The sequence below is a fragment of the Trachinotus anak genome, unplaced genomic scaffold (genome assembly GCF_046630095.1).
Source record: "Trachinotus anak isolate AG129_WGS33_773 ecotype Australia unplaced genomic scaffold, CSIRO_AGI_Tana_v1 ptg000001l, whole genome shotgun sequence".
NCBI classification, from domain to species: domain Eukaryota; kingdom Metazoa; phylum Chordata; class Actinopteri; order Carangiformes; family Carangidae; genus Trachinotus; species Trachinotus anak.
In genome coordinates, this window is record NW_027273852.1 from 12,742,750 (window position 1) to 12,761,904 (window position 19,155).

At 41.5% G+C, this 19,155-nt stretch overlaps 3 protein-coding genes across 5 annotated transcripts; all 3 read right to left on the bottom strand.

Moving 5' to 3' along the window:
- Window positions 1–131: 131 nt before the first annotated feature.
- creg2 (cellular repressor of E1A-stimulated genes 2) lies at window positions 132–5,016 on the bottom strand. Its single transcript, XM_071477739.1, has 4 exons — window positions 4,537–5,016; window positions 2,453–2,622; window positions 1,798–1,911; window positions 132–1,724 (listed from the first exon to the last, which is right to left on the bottom strand). The coding sequence occupies exons 1-4, from the start codon at window positions 4,951–4,953 to the stop codon at window positions 1,583–1,585; spliced, it is 843 nt and encodes a 280-aa protein (XP_071333840.1). The 5' UTR covers window positions 4,954–5,016; the 3' UTR covers window positions 132–1,582.
- A 673-nt stretch (window positions 5,017–5,689) lies between these two features.
- Window positions 5,690–13,313, bottom strand: cracdla (cracd like a). 2 transcript variants are annotated; one of them, XM_071477770.1, is made up of 10 exons: window positions 13,088–13,313; window positions 11,732–11,791; window positions 11,259–11,403; window positions 11,032–11,167; window positions 10,781–10,942; window positions 9,260–9,508; window positions 7,990–9,151; window positions 6,699–7,687; window positions 6,376–6,487; window positions 5,690–6,274 (listed from the first exon to the last, which is right to left on the bottom strand). In XM_071477770.1, the coding sequence occupies exons 2-10, from the start codon at window positions 11,778–11,780 to the stop codon at window positions 6,081–6,083; spliced, it is 3,198 nt and encodes a 1,065-aa protein (XP_071333871.1). In that variant the 5' UTR covers window positions 11,781–11,791; window positions 13,088–13,313; the 3' UTR covers window positions 5,690–6,080. The 2 variants fall into 2 exon arrangements, with proteins under 2 accessions (XP_071333871.1, XP_071333865.1); XM_071477764.1 differs by lacking the exon at window positions 13,088–13,313 and having other exon boundaries at window positions 11,732–12,131.
- A 2,289-nt stretch (window positions 13,314–15,602) lies between these two features.
- mitd1 (MIT, microtubule interacting and transport, domain containing 1) lies at window positions 15,603–19,098 on the bottom strand. 2 transcript variants are annotated; one of them, XM_071477784.1, is made up of 7 exons: window positions 18,671–19,098; window positions 18,482–18,586; window positions 17,756–17,892; window positions 16,733–16,819; window positions 16,509–16,621; window positions 16,243–16,303; window positions 15,603–16,117 (listed from the first exon to the last, which is right to left on the bottom strand). In XM_071477784.1, the coding sequence occupies exons 1-7, from the start codon at window positions 18,828–18,830 to the stop codon at window positions 16,022–16,024; spliced, it is 759 nt and encodes a 252-aa protein (XP_071333885.1). In that variant the 5' UTR covers window positions 18,831–19,098; the 3' UTR covers window positions 15,603–16,021. The 2 variants fall into 2 exon arrangements, with proteins under 2 accessions (XP_071333885.1, XP_071333894.1); XM_071477793.1 differs by having other exon boundaries at window positions 18,482–18,583; window positions 18,671–19,089.
- Between the last annotated feature and the right edge of the window lie 57 nt (window positions 19,099–19,155).

The following is a 19,155-nucleotide window of genomic DNA, read 5'->3' on the forward strand; positions in this document are numbered from 1 at the left end:
CTCCAGCTTCCATAGCCAAAAGTCGGATTTAGAACTTTTATTTTTATATTTATGCATGTTGTTATTGCTATATACTTATATTGAACTAATTTGTTATTGCGTTTTCTCACTTGGAACACAGAAAACCTGGCACAGTTTTATATTAAATTTAATGCGTTCTCATTTTTTTATTAAAAGGAATAAACAAACAAATTATATTGAAAACATAAAGGCCCATATTTCCACCACAACTGCAAAAGACTAGCCAATGCTTAAAATACTGTCCCATGGTTGAAAGCTATCAGCTGACCTTTGCACTAAAGTGACCAATTTCTATTTTCTGCCAAGCAGCAGGCTATTCACACTACAAGCAGAAAGCACACCATCTAGTGGCCCTGTCCTCAACTGCTTTGAATGTCGACGTAATCTGTATCCATCACCTGTCCATTCAGATGTTTGCATACAGTAAAAATAATTAGATACACCTTTAAACACAAAGAAACATCTTCACATTTGATGATAAGATTTCTTATGTTTAAATGTCAGTTGTGAGGCTGTTTCCAATAATACATGTGGGAAGTGGAGACTATATGGTCAAAATAAAATTAAAAAAAATCTATAAATTCTTATTCCATTCACACCCAGTCTTGTTGACATCTTGCACTATGCATGACAGCAGACAGCATTACATTTTGCGATCATGTGTCAGACAAGCTGTGTGCACACAGTATCAGAACATAGTGTTAAAGTTCATTCTTGACCTTGAAAACAGCAGCCAATAAAACAATTTCACCTCAAGGCCCATTTAGTTAACAGTTCTAAGGTCTTTGATCATTATCACAGGATTCTCGTGACAGCAGATGAATTTGCCAGTTGAACAAGGTGCTCAAAACACTCACATTTGCACATCTAAAATTCCATCTGCTAATGAAGGTAATGTGATATGATTGAATGCCAGCAACAGCTGCTAAATGGACTTTGAGTAGAGATGTTTTTTTCAATCAGACAGCCTAGCTAATAATAACCGATTTCTGCTTATAATTGCCTTAGTTATTTCCAGAATAACCACACAGCTTTGGCCAGGTAACTTTGATCAACTTAAACTTAATTTACAATAGGTGTTGACAGTACAATTCTTTTTGAAGTTTTAAAACCAACTCAACAAATTAATATTTTCTTGTAAAAGTATGCACAATAATTTTGTGTGCTAACATTCATTTATTTTTCAAAACAGCACAAAATGTTTGATGCGAACCCATAAAATAGTAATCAGTGTTTAAAAAGAATACATTAAAGGACAGAATTGTCTATGGCAGCTGTGATGACTGTGACCATTTAATAAGATTACTTACTTTAAATACATTCACACACCAAAACACGGCAAACCGATGAACTGATTTTGTGTGACAAGCCGAGTTAAGAGGCAAAAAAGAAAAAGTAGGTGTGAAGAAATAGCAAAAGTAATTAAACAAAAATGTTGAAAATATTCTTTGAACATTGCTGCTTTTGGAACTGTCACCCCTTATTAAAGTGATGTGTGTGCTGTAGACAGCTGAACCCATCTGTTTCTGTAGGCTGGCTTAATGCAGCGGGAGGGATATTCTCAGAAGGGTGTAGCTTTAAAGTAGTCCTCCAATGGAATGAGTGATGTGCCTCCAATCCAGTCCTGCAGCCAGACCTGGATCAACTCCAGCTTCATAAAGAACCACTTGTGCCCCACTGGCCACTTTGCCATCACAGGATGTCTACAAAAACAACAGCAACACATGGTCATACTGCACATGTACCAAATCTGCTTATTTTTTTCTCTTTGATTACCTTGAGAACATGGCTTCCTTTGCAAATGCAAGCTCCTCTGGGGCAACCTCCACCATCTTGCCTGTTAGTGTGAGTCGAGCACATCTTGGATCCTCTGGATCATAAACCATTTGCCTTGAGACACAGAAGACTATGTTACCATTGTAACATGAACACGCAGAGGCACGCATGTGCACATGCGCGCGCGCGCGCACGCACGCACACACACACACACACACACACACACACACACACACACACACACACAAACACACCAACACACCTTTTCCCAACCAATCAGAAATTCAGTCATATAATTCAATAAATTCATAGACCAGCAAGGCAAAGCGGTTAACCGTCCAGGACCCCACAGGCTCCAGACTGTGTGTAAACTGATCTCTACTCATTATATTGGGAAACTATTTGTAAATAAGCACTACTAGAGTCCTGCACCCAGTGGGTCCTGCTTCATTACGTTATCATAAGGCTGTGTGCTAAAACAGCCCCTATCCTTTCTTACATATTCCTCAAACAGCCTGTATGTACACAAATTACCAAACTGCAAATTTTTCCTGCCTCCAGTGTGGGAAGAACTGGGAGTTAATGAGTTAATTTTTGCCCTAGTAAATTAATGTGGCCATGACTTCGGTGGAGCACATTAAAAGTCGAGGCCTACCTGCAGAATTCCCCCTCTGCCTCTGAGAAGGTGAGAGACGCATAGGGGTTACTTTTCAGGTCTGACACAGTGTTGTCCATTGGGGTTACATAGAAGTAGATAACGCCAGTGCTGTTGTCCAGTGGTCCATCACTGACTGAGAAGATGTTGCCAAAGGGGAGACCTTTGATCTGTACAAAAAGCAGGATGTCACCAAAAACACCTGGTTTCACAGCAAATTCAACAATAAAGTTGTAGGGGTGAATCTTGTGTGTTTCTGTGGTTATAATAAAATAAAAACAGGGCATTACAGAAGTATATTGGGGGCAGCATATGGGGACCAGAAGTAATGAAATTTTATAATGTCACATTAGTTGGTGGGATTGGTAACAAAGCAATCCCACTATATGTTGTTGTCAGGTCGAAAAATTCAGGTTATTATCATTCTTCTGCTCACTTTTTTTGGTCTGCATCTAGACCAGCAACCTTAGTCGTAGAAAAACAGGGAAATTCTGGGCATTACTTTCCTGCAATATGTCTAATAATTTCCAGAATATTAATCTTTGTTTTGTTTCCGTCCTATATAAATGAATAAATGTCTCACTCAGTGGAAACAACTAAAATCACCATGGCAACCTCTGACTGCAGGGGCATGGCAAACAGCTGTTTCAAATCAGCTTAATAAACAACTCCTCTGACGCCCGTGGACTTTACTGATACTTGTGTCCAGCTACATACTGCTCCAGTACTACATACAAGACAGATGGATTTTTAACACATTTCAACAGTTTTCACGGTAAACATGTTTTAGTCTGGAAACATTTGGACGTTAAATTCAGTTTGTCAATTTAACTGACGCCACACAGACAGACAGAGAGACAGGCAGACAGACGGAGTTGGTCGCAGCTGTAATTTAAATGTTTGTTGCTGGCATTTTGAACAATGAAGCGCGGCTTCGACTTCTCTTAGCAGCCGACGATGCGGTTCAGCTGAATCCTGCTGTCACTCAGTAGAAACTAAACAATTGAAATCACCATGGCAACCTCTGACTGCAGGTCAGGACACACAGCTGCTTCAGATCACTCGATTAGAAAACTTCTCTGTTGACAGACAGAAAAACACACTTAGCTGCAGCTCTATTTTTAATAGTTGCTGGAATTTCGAACAATGAAGCTCAGCTTCAGACTTTTCTTAGCAGTCAGAGTCAACGTTGCAGTTTTGCTTCAGCAATCCCACCACAATTTCTCCAGAAATTGCATTGTCTAGTTTGCAGTATTGGGTAGCTTTTAAACCAGCAAAATAAACTTGTGATGGACATTTTTTTCACCTTTTCCTGACATTTTATAGACCAATGGATTCACAGATAAAGATAGATATATAGATTTTAATAGTTGCAGCCCTTAAGGGTGATTTCATTCGTGCATTTGATTTTTTAAAATATTTTTCTTGTTCAGAAAGAAAGAAACTCCAGATTTTGTAATACAGTTGAGTTACTCTCATATTTCTGGCACAGGATGGGATTTCCTGTGTTAACATATCTTGATTGAATTTTACTCCCAACCAAAGTGTTACCTCTGCTACTTCAAAGCCTTCACAACACCGCCAAGTTCAAAAATTACTGGATGTGACCTTAGTGTTAATTACTTACTGCACAATTGGTGATCACCAAGCCACAGCTAAGCAGATCGTGGCTTTTAAAGGCTGTGATCTTAAACTTTTGATCAGCTGATGAACAGCCTATTCCAGTTAAATTGTTGTTTTCAATAAATTGCCTGCTCAAACTTTTTTGTCTCTTGCTCCCATTTCTGCTGTTAGCATGGTGAAGCTCTACTTAGAACCTACTTGAGATCCAATAGTGCAAAATGCAAATTCTTGCAATTTTTCGACTGGTCTTAAGATTTTGATCAGGAGTGTATATGTATGTATTTATATATATATATATATATATATAGTACAATATTCCCCTCTGAAATGTAGTGCAGTGTAAGTATGAAGATGCATAAATTGTAAATAATCAAATGAAGTAGCTACTAAACATTAGGATGTCCCAGCCCAGAGAAAACCTACATATTACATCAGGACACACTCCCCCCAGTGCCTGATACCTTGTCCTGGGTTGAAATGGTGGACAGATGTCCCCAGTCGCTGTAATGAGCTATGTATCTGGCAGTCCTGGCGGTCTCCTGGTGCGGGGGAGGGGAGCTGCTGGCGGACTTTTTCACCTTCTCCATCCGATATGAAAACAGACGAGAGGACAGCTGCGCCACGTTGTCGTTTTCCGGCTTGACCAGCTCTCCGGGGCTCTCCACGCCGTCTCCGAGGACGGTGGAGGACGGGTAAGCCTGCTTCCACAGCCCCGCGCCGTCCACCAGCAGCGCCGGGGCGACCTCCTCCGAGAGGTCCGCGTCCTCCACTACATCGTTGGAGGACACGACCCAGGACACCGAGCTCCTCAGGGTGTAGCTTTGACACAGGAACAGCACATTGGCAAGTACTGCCAGGGGAAAGCAGCAGGCCCTCATGTCATGGAGCTCGGGGAATGGCCGCCCTCACCCACTCACTCTTGTTTACAAACTCACGTGTATGTGCTTTCGTAACACAAGGAGATTTTCGTAAGACAGAGAGCACGTCTGCAGCGACCCCTACTGTCCAGCCCGGGGAATGAATGCTGTGAGTCACCCACAGGGAGGTCTTCTGAAGTGACATAACACACACTGGTATTGAGAGCGTACATGTTGTACATATAATTCCACCTTGCACCATCTTTGGGGAAAATGCTGCACTTTTTGTTCCACTTCATTTCACTTTCTATTGCTACTTCCCTTATAAAAACAAAAAAAGTCCCACTTTTCTGAATCCTGTAGGATTTAAGTTACAGATTGCTCTGTAGGATTTGGATTCTGCAGGAGGGGCTGTGCACCACAATAGTGAACAAATAGATACCCAGTTATTTATTTGTGCATCACTGTAGAGTTTATCACACACTGAAAAGCTGAGGTAGTCATCAGATTCTTGCACTGACAAACACTTTCCAAACAAAGTTTTGAAAAAGGCTCTAATTGCTTTAGATGAAATTTTAGTCTTGTCCCACATTCACTCGTTATTGCTTCATCTCAACTAGTCACTTGTTACCTGTTACTTACTCAACTTGTTTTGGGTAATTTCTGACGTTAATTGAAGCAGTATGATGTGTATTGTACTGGGCTCCTGGGGTTTAGCCATCTTATATAAAGGGACTTAACAACTGACAAGAAAAGCTTTACATAACATTATTTATTATTATTATTATTATCATTTAACATAAAGTATTAACAGCAGTGCAATGCTGAATCAGATAAAACATTATTCAGAAATACCCTTTATTTTGAAGTGGTTGTGGTGGAAAAGGGATTATAGTGAACTTTGCAACATACATTGTCTCTCTCTCTCTCCCTCTCTCTCTCTCCATCTTTCAGTATAACACTAACATTTTACAATTAAATACAATTCAATACACAAACACAACATCCTTACTACATAAATTACCATAGAGTTGTATCAACATCAGTCTCGCTAAACATCCAACTCACTAATCTTGAAAGGTAGTATTTGTCTGCAGGGCTGTTCATATTCTTATTTCCACACCCTGTATATCTGTCTCTTTTCCCTCTTAGTCCATGGTCTTGTCACTCCAGGCCATTGACTTCCTCTTTGCCAGTTCCATCCAGGATGGCTGGCCACTGTCAGACATGGACTGTAACACTGATGGCTGTGTGGGAGATGATGAGGGGGATGAAGATGACATGTTTTTCCAAAGCCACTTGTCCTCTCGAGGCCTTTCTGGAACTTTGGTGGGGCTTGACTCTGAAAAAAAAAGTGTCATATTGCTGCATATGGTGATACTGAATACCCATTTAGTATTTCTACGGATGTCATCATGATTAATATATTGAATGTCCACACACCTGCAAGATTTACCCCTTGCCTTCCTTCTGGCTTTGTGTCTTTGCTTGTTTTGGCCAAGGCAGGGGATTCAGCTGACGTCTGCACTTCTGTTTGAGCTTTCTTCAATTCCACCTGAGAAAAACTGCATTAGATCATCTACTCAGGATAGATTGACAGTCCAAAAACCTTGTAGTTAAAGGATAAATCTTCTAATATTCTATATTTATATTGAATTATCCCATGAAAAGAAAAAAACAGCAAGAAACTGATTCTACTAGTAAGTATTGTCTATGTACCCTGATATATATAGCCTGAAACACATTTACAAAGAAGCACCACAAACCCCCTTGGTTCCAGGTGGAGTTGTCCACTCTGCCCGTTTTTCCAGAAAAGCAGCCTTCTCGCTTACTGACCCGGCCCTAACTGCTCGCCTTCCTGGGAGTGATGGACCCTCTGTTTCCTGCACATTGGCTTCTCTTTCCCCTCTTCCTAAGGCAGACACTGGATGAGGAGCTGTGGTGGAAACTGGCATCATGGGTTTGAGCTGGTTAGTGGGGTGGAGACCTCGATTGCTCCAAGAAGGTTGTTGGGGTGCTGCATGCTGCCCCAAGGAAAGGTGAGGTTGTGCAAGACACTGGGTGGAACTCCCTTGTGCAAACTCAGACGAGGTCTCTGTTTGTATAGAAGAGCGCAAGAGAGACTGGGATGTCCATGGGTTGGTCTGAACAGGTGGCTGAGCCAGACACTGTGAGGCAGACTGAATTGTATTTGGGTGTGACTGGGATTCATTGGTTTGTTTTGACATTTGTGCTTCTCTTGAAGTGTCTGACAGAGCAGTCAGTGTTGATGACGTCTTCTGTTGCACTGACATTAGTGGTGTTTTGACAGTCTGTGCTTGACTTCTACTTTGCACTGTTGCTACTTTCACTGTATCAGCTGACAGCTGATTTGTAGCCTGTACTGGCGTTGTACCCTGTTGCAATTTTACAGTCTGTGTCTGCATTGTTGGACCAGTCCTTGTCTCTGCTTGATTCGTTGGCTGCACTTGTGCTTGTGGTCGAGCCACAGTCTGCACACCTGTAAAATCTCTGGGGAATCTACTAGTAAAGAGTTGCTGCAGGCTTCTGGTCTTTTCCATAGCTAGGCTCATCCAGGACACCTCAGATGAGGCTGTTTGAGGGACAGGTTGGGGGTCCTGAGGCACTGTGAAGGCAGTTTCGACTTCTCTAGGGTCTGAGGAGGTTGCTTGGACTTCTGCAGGGGTGTTGTCACGTTCGCTTGTAGATGGCAGATTATTCTTGACTGGGAGGGAGAATCCAGATGGGGTTGGATCTAAGGAGTCACACAAATCTGTTAGACATGCTTGGCAGCACTGTTAAAGTTAGCCTGGGTGGTATTTTAATGAGTACAAAGGTCCCTTGTGATCAGTAGAAACCTTATCACTCCGGAGAAATTATTTACTATGTGAAACTTCGTTCACATAGTATTACAGTGGCTATTGGTGCAATATTTAATCTTACAGGTGATTGAAAATATGGCTGTGGGTTGCAATGTTAAACGATGGCTTGTAGCACAGCATGGAGAAAACAAATATTGTTTTTTTCATCATTGAATGAACTTACAATGACACTCACCTGTCACTTGGACATTTCCAGAGGTGGATGGTGTACAAGAGAAGTTTGTTGGAAGTTTCTTAGACAAGTAGCCAACATTATCACTTATTTCCTGTCTTTTTTGTTTGTCACTTTGGTCTTGACACACTGGTGGCTTAGAAAGATGGTTAGAAGCAGCATCAGACCGAAATCTCAGCGACTGAGATGTTGAGCGTAGTTTAACACCAAATGCCATCTTTCCTTCTTCCTCCTGGACTTCCTGTGCTTCCACTGCCTCTTCCACCTCTAGCTGGCTGCTGTCCACCTCCTCCCCTGCTATGTTGCCTGTGTCTGTAGCTGTGTTTTTACATGCTGTCACGGATTCTGTCTTTTTGAGGCTGTCCCTCCTGTCCCATGGAAGTACTGAGCTTTTGGGCGGTGCTCCCTCTTGTTTCAGTCTACCAACAGCAAAGGTCCCCCCTCTGGGCTGTAAGTCTCTAAGTTCCTCCTTTTCCCTCGAGCTCGAAAAGGGTTTATCCTCTGCTACCCCTGTGGTCTTGTGTCTGGCTTCAGCTTGTTCCAGCATTCCCCCAAAACTGCTTGATCGGGGTCTCTCTCCGTCTCGGTTTTTTGCACTGGTGATGGAAAAATGCAACGACCCCCGTCCTGGGGTAGGTTTCTTAATTCCTTTTGTGGTCTCTATCTCACCTTGAACCTGCTGGTGAACAGAGGACGGCCTAAATGACACCGCTGAGCTGAAGCTAGTGGAGAGATGGTCTGAGGACTCCTCAGTCATTCCAGCCTTTTTTAGAGTATTCTTTTTGTCATGGGACATTACTTGCATCTCTTTTGTTTTTTCTGACTGTACAAAGGATGAATGTGGCTGTTCACTAGATGTTCTATCTACTGGTCTTTGAGGCTTCACGCGAAGTACCTGTGAGGATACAGAGGGCCCTCCCCCAGGAGGAGTGTGGTCCTGTTGGGAAAAAGTAAGACTGGATGTTTTAGGTGCTGATTCTGATGTGTTTGGTGCCACCTCGGGGGAATGTGAAGGAAGACAGTGAGCTGTGATAGGAATTTCAGTCTCTCCTTGTTCTGTTCCCAGTGTAACCTCGTCTTGAGCACCAAGCTGCTGCTCTTCTTCTTTCACGGACTCAGGGTGGTCGATGTTGTTAAGGGTGTGTGAATGAGACCTAGAGTCAGTCTGCTCAAAAGAAAAAAGAAAAAAGATAGCAACATTAGATAGCAAGGGTAGGAAAGTGAAGGAGGTGTACTGCGTGTTGTTTGACAGACGGTAGGTATGGGCACTCACTGCAGTGAGTCTCTTCTTGGTGCTGGCCCTCTGGTTTCTGGGCTTGACAGACATACGGTGGCGTGCAGCAGAGGTATCTAAGCAGGGGGTGAACTGAGCTGGAGAGCTGAAGTCCGATGGGGGCTCAATAACAGAAGAAATGGAAGGGACAGTAAGCGGTAAAGAATGGGATGGTGTCAGGGACACATGCTTGGTCAATGCAGGTTTGGGGATGGGTGAGAGTGGTCGAGAGGATGGCTGGGATATGGTCTACAGAGAAAAAAAATGGAAAAAATCATCAGCAATATTATTTACACCGCACGACCAAACCCCAACCTGTCTCTATCCTACCTGCCTGACCTTAAAGGGGCTATTTGAAAGTTTTCTCAGCTGCCAAACGTAGTTTCTTGCTAGGAGCAGGTGGTGGTGATGGTTGTCTGACCAGAGCTTCGACCACCAATGCATTTACAAGAGGTTGTAATACGCCCGCTGAGCAGCACTTCATCTACAGGGAAGACTGGAGGCTACAATAAATTGCTATCAGAAAGTGACAAGATGGACTGGAGCTAGCTGGTTAGTGTGCTAACTTCAGTAGAAGAAAGGATATGATAGAGACAAGAGTTAACACTGGTGTTTCTTTCCACAGTGGAAGCAGTTCTTGGTGAGTAACAGAATGCTGTTTGATGTTGAACTCACAATGTTTTGTCTAGATTGGTAAGTAAACAGCTGTCAATACTAACGTTAGTAACTTTAGTAATAGCAAAGCTTATAAATAGCTCCATAAAAGGATAAAGCTGCTTATAGTCTATATTTTTCAAATTGTAAACAAATCCCATTTAAAAAAGACCCAAACAAACAATAAACTCATCTTACAACAAACCTGAAACATATTTTTCCTCTGTGCATTTTTTAAATGAAACTACATTTTTGTGACCTGCTTTTAAAGATTTACAACTCATGTCGGAAAGACTGGGCTTGGAGCTGAAGTGCCACCCTTTTTTATTGGGTTTGTCAGCAATAGTAGATAATATAAGCAAAATGTCACCTGCCCTTTCATTAACTTTTAAACTAAACCAAATCCCAGTTCTAATCTCAGACTTACACCCTCAAAAATGATCAGCAAAATGGTCTCAGTTTAGAGGATTTCCACCCTTGCACACTTCTTCTTCATAACTTAAGACATATTATATAAAAACAGAAATGTATACAAACGCACACACATAGATACACATACATATGTGCTGCACTTCAACTGCACTGCCAGACAGACACAGACAAGATGTGTGCATGTTGTTGCTAAACCTAAGCTATGTCTGTGGCTCTAGGTGGAGTGATATTTTGATAGAGCTTAGCCATAATGGTCGGAAAAAGCAGAGCTACGATACTGAGGCTGTGAATCTAGGAAGAGAATGATTCATGAATCAACTGAGGCGCTATACACAAAATCATTAAGACGTCCCCTCAAATACTCCTGAAAGAACTTGAACTGATTAACCATGCAGATAACTGAGCATGTATCACTTAGGTGAGATGATTAATCACCTTGCTGAAAGCTCCGTGTGATGTAACATCACCTCCTGAGGCATCAGGGGGGCTGTGGGGAAGACTGTCATCCTCTGAGCGGCTTGCCAGGTCCTCTGGACGTCTGATTGGCAGAACCAGCGGCGGCGGCCCCAAATGCATCTTCTGCTGCTGAAGCTTTATCTACAGTACCAGAGCACAGGTGTTTTAAAAAAATAATACACTTTTAAAGACCCACTTCCCAACAAAATCCCCCAAATAAGAGACCGTACCTGTAGAGCTTTGATCTTGCTGTGAACGTTCTCCTGGGATAAGACCCTGGCTGGTTCAGTGTCCGTCAGGTCCTGATCAGCCAGAAAGATGCTGTCATGGGACAATGCTCGTGATCCCATTGTCCCCTGTGGGCATCTGAGGCAGCAGGAGAGGTAAAACAGAAACAAGGTGAAGGATGAGACTAGAAATATGGACAGAAAAGATTTCCTATTATGTCCACACTCACACCAAATCTTCATCTGATCCAAGTCCCTTTTGTGCTGTAATGTCGCTAGCTGACTGACTGAGTTTGGGGTCTTCCTCTCCACCTGTTCTCTTATTCCTCCGAAAAAGACGAGTTTTCAGAGATTTGAGCTTGAATTTCTTGCGTCCTAATGTAAGAGATTGAGATGGAGAAGATCCAGGTCACAACAGCACACACACACACACACACACACACACACACACAGAGGCAGAACTCAAATAATCTTGTCTCTACATCCTATAAATGATCTAATGATCTAATTGTTACATCAGACATGTCAGCTCCTTCTGTAGATTATGATCTTTCATTAACAATAAATAGTCCTTGGTGTGTGATAATCACGTTTCAATGTTATGCTGACAAAGACATTTACTCTGGCAGCTCATTTTTGTCAAGGAGTTGCTTTCTCTTCACCACAGTTTTCTCATGTCAAACCTAATGACAAATAACCTCACCTGAAACCTCTTCGGTGCTTTCTTCTGTATCTCCAGAGAAAGACTCCATTGGTCTGATTCCTATAGGAAATGCACAGCAGATGACAGGACACGTGTGTGAAGAACAGCACTGATAATGAGAAGCGACCGTGACAACATAAACCTCCGGCCTACAGTTCTTTTAGAGACTGCTGTCACACAGTGAAGGGCGTCAATCGAGGCGTGAATACTCCAGTCGTATGTTTTCTGTACTCTGACAACCGTGCAAATAATGAACTGGCGTGATAGCCTGGAGATGTGACAAAGGACTTGAGGTTCAAAGGTTTATTGACATGCCCAGGAACAGTACAAACCTTGACTGCAGCTTCGAGGGGTGTGGTTAGGAAACTTTTGTCTTTGTGATCCAACAAAATAAAATCAAAGAAGCTTTTGCAAGAGCACATGTTTCAGCAGAAAAGATATTTAGTGCAGTGTCATCAAGAAAAAACACTCTATGTAGGTTACAGAGGAGGTACCAGGATTTCTAATATGACACTGCACAGTGTAGCCTGGCTAACATGTTATATTTTATGAGCAAAGCAAAAGCTAGAATCTTGGTAAAAGGCAGCTTTACTTGTGCAACGCTTGCCTGACAAAAACATCCGGATTGCGTTGATGTGTTACTGGATGCAAGATTCAGTGCAGGGAGCTTGTTTCCTTGATTTTATTGACTCCTGCCCTGGAGACAGTTCTCTGTTTGAGATATGCATACACCATTTTCTATGTTTCATCCAGTTCTCTCTGTGTATATGAGGAACTGGTGTCAACAGAGCTTGATCCTGTCCAGCATGGCTGCCTGATAAGACAAGATGTGTCAGGTTATGGACACGCATGGAAAGTCCACACTGCACCTCTCATCTCATTCAACAGGCTCTCAGACTACATGACAAGCAAGGCCTCTTGAAAAGGATGTAAGCACAGAAATGCAGCAAGGCACTCTGAAAAAGTTGCATGTGATGTCACATTTGACTTATGTAACATTTAAACCCCTTGTCCTACAAATAAATTCCAACTTGTTACCACTGGAATTACCACCACAGTGAATGAAGCTAAAGGGTTCATGAATCAGGCCATTCCCCAGACCTTTGCCATCCAGTGAGCCAAGCTATAGCCCCAACAGAAACAGAGGATAATCTCTTGGATTATTGACATTGCAGAGAGATCCTTGTAAGATTTCACAGTACTATAATCTGCGACAGCAGCTTAATCACTGCAGGGCAAAATTCACCTGACATACATGGGAAAAAAGTAGTTCCCCCTCTCAATGTGAAAACCTGTCACACACTCACACACACATTCACACACTATGCAACACCAAAAAAAAATGAGTGAACTCACTCAGATCTGACAGCTGCAGCTCCGCTCCTCTTCCTCCTGTTTGCCGTCCTCCCTTCGCTGAGTTGTCTCGTCTCGGCTGTGTCACTGTACTAATGTTTAAACCTCAGGCTTGTGTCGTGCACATCTGCAGATGGAGGGAGATGCAGAGGGAAGGAAGCGAGGGAAGTGGAAGGAGAAAGAAAAACAGGCAGGGAGGAAGAGAGAGAGAGAGAGAAGGTCACTTTATGACAGGGTAAGCAAATGCACAAAGAGAAAAGAGGACAGAAGAGAATGAGTGAGAGAGATAGAGAGAGAGGGAGGGAGAGAGAGACAGAGAGAGAGAGAGACAGAGAGAGAGCGAGAGAGAGAGATACTCTATTACATTAGTGGCACACTGTGGCCCTTTGCGCTAAGCTCCTTATAAAACGCTAACCTGATTTTAGGCCCAGAAATGAGAGTAGAGGGAAAAAAATAAAGCTCCAGTTGGAAAGAGGACAGGCATATAGGAATTACAGCTCATAGAACTGTTTACATATTACACTGAGTTTGTTGCCTACACCTCTGTATGATCACAGGGGAGGGGAGTCTATGCATGAGTGTGTATTATACATTATACATACATATATACATCCATACACACACACACACACACATATATATATATATATGTGTGTGTGTGTGTGTGTTTGTTTGTTTGTGTGTGTGTGTGTGTGTGTGTGTGTGTGTGTGTGTGTGCAAAAAACACCAACCAAGGATTAGTCATCTCCCAGCCTTGGTGAGATCAACATCCCTGGTTTGATTCCAGCTGGGGGACCTATGTGACGTCCTCCCAGTCTATATCTCTACTGTTGCAGTCAAAAAATATCAAAATACAATCCTAAAACAAGAGACAAAGATGTCTCACGCATGTATGTGTATCATCAGGGAAATTAAATTTCAGTGCTGCAGCAGTGAATCCAACTTTCTGCACATTCACACAGTATTCAGAGATGGGAACAATATCTAGGCCACTGGGCTACAATCAGTGAGAGGGAGGGCCACGGGAAATGGAAAGCAAACCGTTGCATCCACATTTTTGTGTTTGGATGTGTGGCCAAGCAGCTTCTCTCACGAGGCTCCTCATCACACAAATCCTTATCCATTAGAACGTTCACCGGTGACATCTGGATTACATGCAAAAGACCACACGCAGCTAGTCACCAGACCACAGCGTCATAAGAGTCTGGGCTGTGGTTTCACTTAATTCCTTCCATTCATGGATTTATAGTCCGTCATCTACACATCGAGAATATTCATGGAAACATATCTTATCTTATGATGTGATTACATCTGATAGAGAGCTGTCTGCATATGCTGAAATATACAACACTGACTGTCATGTGCAATGTAGCCTTTGTCCTTTCAGCTCAAGGAAAACAGAGCAACTTGTCACAGTTATGATGGTCTCTGGTTCATGTGGTTTCCTGATGGATTATTATTTATTCCTCTCAGAGCCCGGATGAGGACTGTGCATATCGAGATTAAGGCCGATAGATAATCCGGTCACAGCACTGTTTGAACTCACCAGGGTTAACATTCATTCAAACAAATAATTCTCATGAATATTTAATGAGGGGATATTTCACAGTATTTTTCAGGAAAATATTTTTGTTTTTAATTTTTCATTGGATTCTTATTAGACTCATACCAACAAGGAGAACCCAGGAGTAGAGACAGAAATCACTGCTATATACCCGCCATACAGTCAAATCTACTGAGCTATAGGTCCTCATTATGTTATATTTAGTATATTTTACCCATTAACTAGACATCAGTGTGTGGGCCTTTTATGAATGACAGGAATCCAAAAGTCATGTTATGTGTTAATATATAAACTACAGTTTTCAAACCAGTGGATTTGCCAATTATCCCAGAGGAGCTTTAACCCTTTTGAAGCAGTGTGCATAAAGCCAGCAGCAGCAGCAGAGACTGCTGTGTAAAGGCAGTGTAGAATAAAAATAATAGTTGTATATTAGGACTACCTCATAGAGCTGCAGCTACACTGGGGTTTTGTGGAGTTGGGGTAAAATTCAGTGAAAGACTGAGGAAATGCAGACTTCATGCAATGTCAAAGTAAAGTCAATTACTGCTCACAATAAAGGAAAGTTTGAACATCTGTGGTTCCATTTATGACAACTCAATATGCGGATGAAGACCATGCGATGTGATCAAAAGCTTTGCAACAGGCAAGTAAATTGGCCTTGAGCTGAGAGTATTTTGTAAATTGGGAATAGTAGTTTGACAAAAAAAAAAAAAAGTAAATTCAAGGTCCACTTACTAAGTACATACAATCATATTCCATAAACTATGGTAGCAATGTGTAACCAAGATACTGGAATCTGACTGTACTGGGTTAAATGTAGTCTTCAATCAGGTTGCAAGTTTTTGTATGATTGTATTTATTTTGTATATCCTGAATGTAACACATTGAATATAAAGTAAGTGGACAAGCTTGAAAGATGGTGAAAATGAAAAAAAACACACAGAGACATTTTATATTATAAAAGCACTTTAATATAAACAATTAATTAATTTTTCCACAAGATGATGGCATCACACCCTAAAATGCACCTTTACTGTAGACGACCATAATTACAGAGGAAATTTATTGACGTAAAAAAAAAAAAAAAAATCATAGAAAAGAGTCCTTAAAAGAGGTGGAGAAGAATCCACATAAAAATATAGAATATTTCATTATACAGTGGGTTGCAATTTAAGACATGGTAGTGTAACAGCAAGCATATTTTAACAAAGTTTTCTGTCAAAGAAAGCTCAGCTGCACAGTTGTTATGAGGCCGATCATAAGTGAAGGCAAATCCATCAACACAGCAGATATGTATATGTGTGTGACTGAGAGCAGGTGAGTAAACGATGTCCCTTGAGTTAGAAAAAAAGGCAACTTAAGCTTCAGGAATCTCATAGGGTTTTTGTGTGTTTGGTGTGGAAAATGTCTACAGTGGTCTCCTGGCACTGCCTGAGGTCATAGTCACAATATCCAATGGAGAATCGGCCCTGTGGGGACGCAATGAAAACTTTTTACCACCAGAACTCAACATGTTGATTCTCAGACATTCAGCACCACCATTTTGGACTATGGCATCAATTAAGGGTCTGATTATTATATGATGAAAACTCACCTTTGGTCTCTTGAAGTAATCGAGCCCCCTTCCTATCTTTATGATCCAACCATTGTCAAACCTAAAAACAAAATTAAGTGTAGATTACTGCCAAAAAATAAAGTCACATTTATGGAAAAGTGAGTGTCAATTTGAGACTAACACTATACAGTAGATTACAATTAGGATGTTCTTTCAAAAATAATGTCGTGTGCTGTTTTAGTATGATGGCCCTCATACTATATGTCTATGAAGCTGTTATAAATGAAGGAAATGTGTTGCTGTACCTAATCTCTCTGTCATGGATAGTGGAGGAGTACTGCAGATCCAGAGTCACTCCCTGGTCACTGAGACTCTCTTTCAGCTCGGCCAAAGCGCTGCCCTGTTGGCTGTTATCTGCCTGCAGGACAGGATGGAGGCAGTGAAACAAAAGAATACACTGACCAGGAGAGACTGATATGGCTGCTAAGCATTCATTACACAGTGTGACCTGATTAGTTAAATAACCTACTTCATCCTGAGAAGTGAGGAGATGGATCCCTTTCACCTTGCAGGACGCTTTCAGTAGCATCTCGCAAAACCGCACAAAGTTGTATAACTGTGGTAGAGAGAAGGGGTGCAGGTTTGACCCGTTAGAGTAAGTTTTGTGCCGAGGATAGAACTCTAATTGTTAAGCTATTAATCATCACAACAAAGGTACAGAGAGCTTTCTCCACGGTAAAAATGAAACTGTGGAGCAAATTCAAAATTTCAAGGCAAACAATGTGCTCGTTAGTTGTGTGAGACCAAAGAGGTCACCGCTTATTTTATACCAAACTGCTCTAAGATGTAACATCTCATCATCAATTTAACTGATTCAAGTAATTTTTCTTGTTTGTTTGTTTTTGTTTGTTTTTAACTAAGTTTGTCAGTTTCAAGAGTTACAGATTTTTGAGTTGATGCATTTAAGAAATAACAATCTTAAAGATAAAAGATACATAAAGATATAAAAATATTTAATTGATCCCTATAGGGAAATCCAAAATATTTGAATATTATTTCAATATAAAATATTTTTATTATTATGTATCTTTATCTTAAGAAGAACTGACTTTAGTTGAATAAAGAGCTGTCTCAATCAATCTTATCTTTAAATGCTTTTATTTTATATCTATGAGTCATAACAGCTCATAATCTGTATTCATGCAAAAGAATATAAGTTGGTGTCTTAATATGTGAAGGCTAAAAGCATAGATAATGAAATTACACAGTGCTGATCAATTTATAAGTTAGCAGTTGGTCAGCCGACTGAAAAATAATCAGTGAAAATTCTGATAATCAATTAGTCTTTTATCCATGAGATTACTAAACACTTACTGGTCACAGCTTCTCAAATATGTGGATCGGCAGCATTTATGCTATTTGTCTTTGTATGTTGTTGAACACTGTTTGAATGTTGCAGTCCTTGAGCAAAGCCAAACAAAAGCCAAATCCAGCTTGAAACGTAGAGGAACAAAAGTCTCAAAGTAAACTGCGATGAAAACAAAGATCTTACCTGGTGGGTGTGTCGTATGTATGGATCCTCCACCCAGACCTCTGTGAGTGCACTGCTGATATAAGGCTTGAACAGAGCCTCATAGCTATAACCAGTAGCATCCTCTGATATTCTAATCTGCTCATGGTACTTCCCATCTGACGGGAAGAAGAAGCAAAACAAAAAATTAGAGGTGACACACACAGCAGCCTCTCCCACAAAACATACTGTACATTCACACATACCCTCAACCGTCAGCAATCATTTTTTAACTGTCTCAGGAGGTTTTTGTCTGTGAGTAGGTTCGTGATTAAACACGAAATGGAACTTGCATAATATCAAGTGAAATACAAAAGGTATTAAAACCAGATTTCTGCCTCAGTGCCTCAAGACTGGTTAAAATGCCGATGCAACTTTCTGTCTCTTTCCATTTTCAGTCCTAAATTGTGCTTTTGTGGTACAAAATATAACTAAGATGTGCAATTATTCAGATTTCAACAAAGTATTGTAATTGTCTGGGACCAGGGCAAGAATACTGGGCCGGCTTCCCATCAGTAAGTGTAGGGGGACAGCCGAAGCAGTCCTGCCATCATTCTTTCTTGATGCGTGCTCAATATTCGCATCTTCAATTCCTACATAAAATTGTGTTAAACCAAGGGACCCATGACTGGTTGACCCGGCCCTGTTTAAGGCGGTTGTCCACTTTTCCTGCCCGATGACGGAGCCTTCAGTGGCGGTGGTAGCTACCTTCTTTCATCTGGCTGACATGAGCTTTGATTTGCTCCGCTCTATCCATGTAGCCCTTTATCTTCTCTCTGTAGTGCCCTCTCTTTGAGTCATCCTTCACAGCTGCTAGCAGGAGAAAGAAAAGAAGAACATGTGGTGGTCTTTATTTTCACACTGCTGTATCTGTGCATGTCAGAGGGAGACAGAGACCTTTCAGCACGTCCATGAGCAGCTGGATGCCTTCCTGGTAACAGACTAGAGACTCCTGGAAGCGGCTGCTATGATCCAGCTCCACCGCCCGTTTCAGGACGGATATGGCGGACGTCTCCATCCCCGACACATGATTTTGTGCCATTGTCCTGTCAACCATCGGGTTTTAATAGATTCTAGAAAACCATCGATGCAGTCATGCTAAAAACAAGTATCAGGAAGAAATGACTTGTCTTCCCACTTTCCTGTCAGCTACACAAGTGCGCCACAAAAATAACTCCCGGAGAAACGTATTGCTGCATAAATGGTGTATGGGAGACAGATGGCTACATATTCCACAACAACATAAAGCCGAGGTACCTGTATTTTGTTTACATCTATAACATCTAAATTGCATGTTGTCCTTTTAAAAATATCTTTTAAAGTTTCTAGGAACGTTGTTCAAGTAACACCTGTAATATCGGTGCATATTCACAGTAACTCCT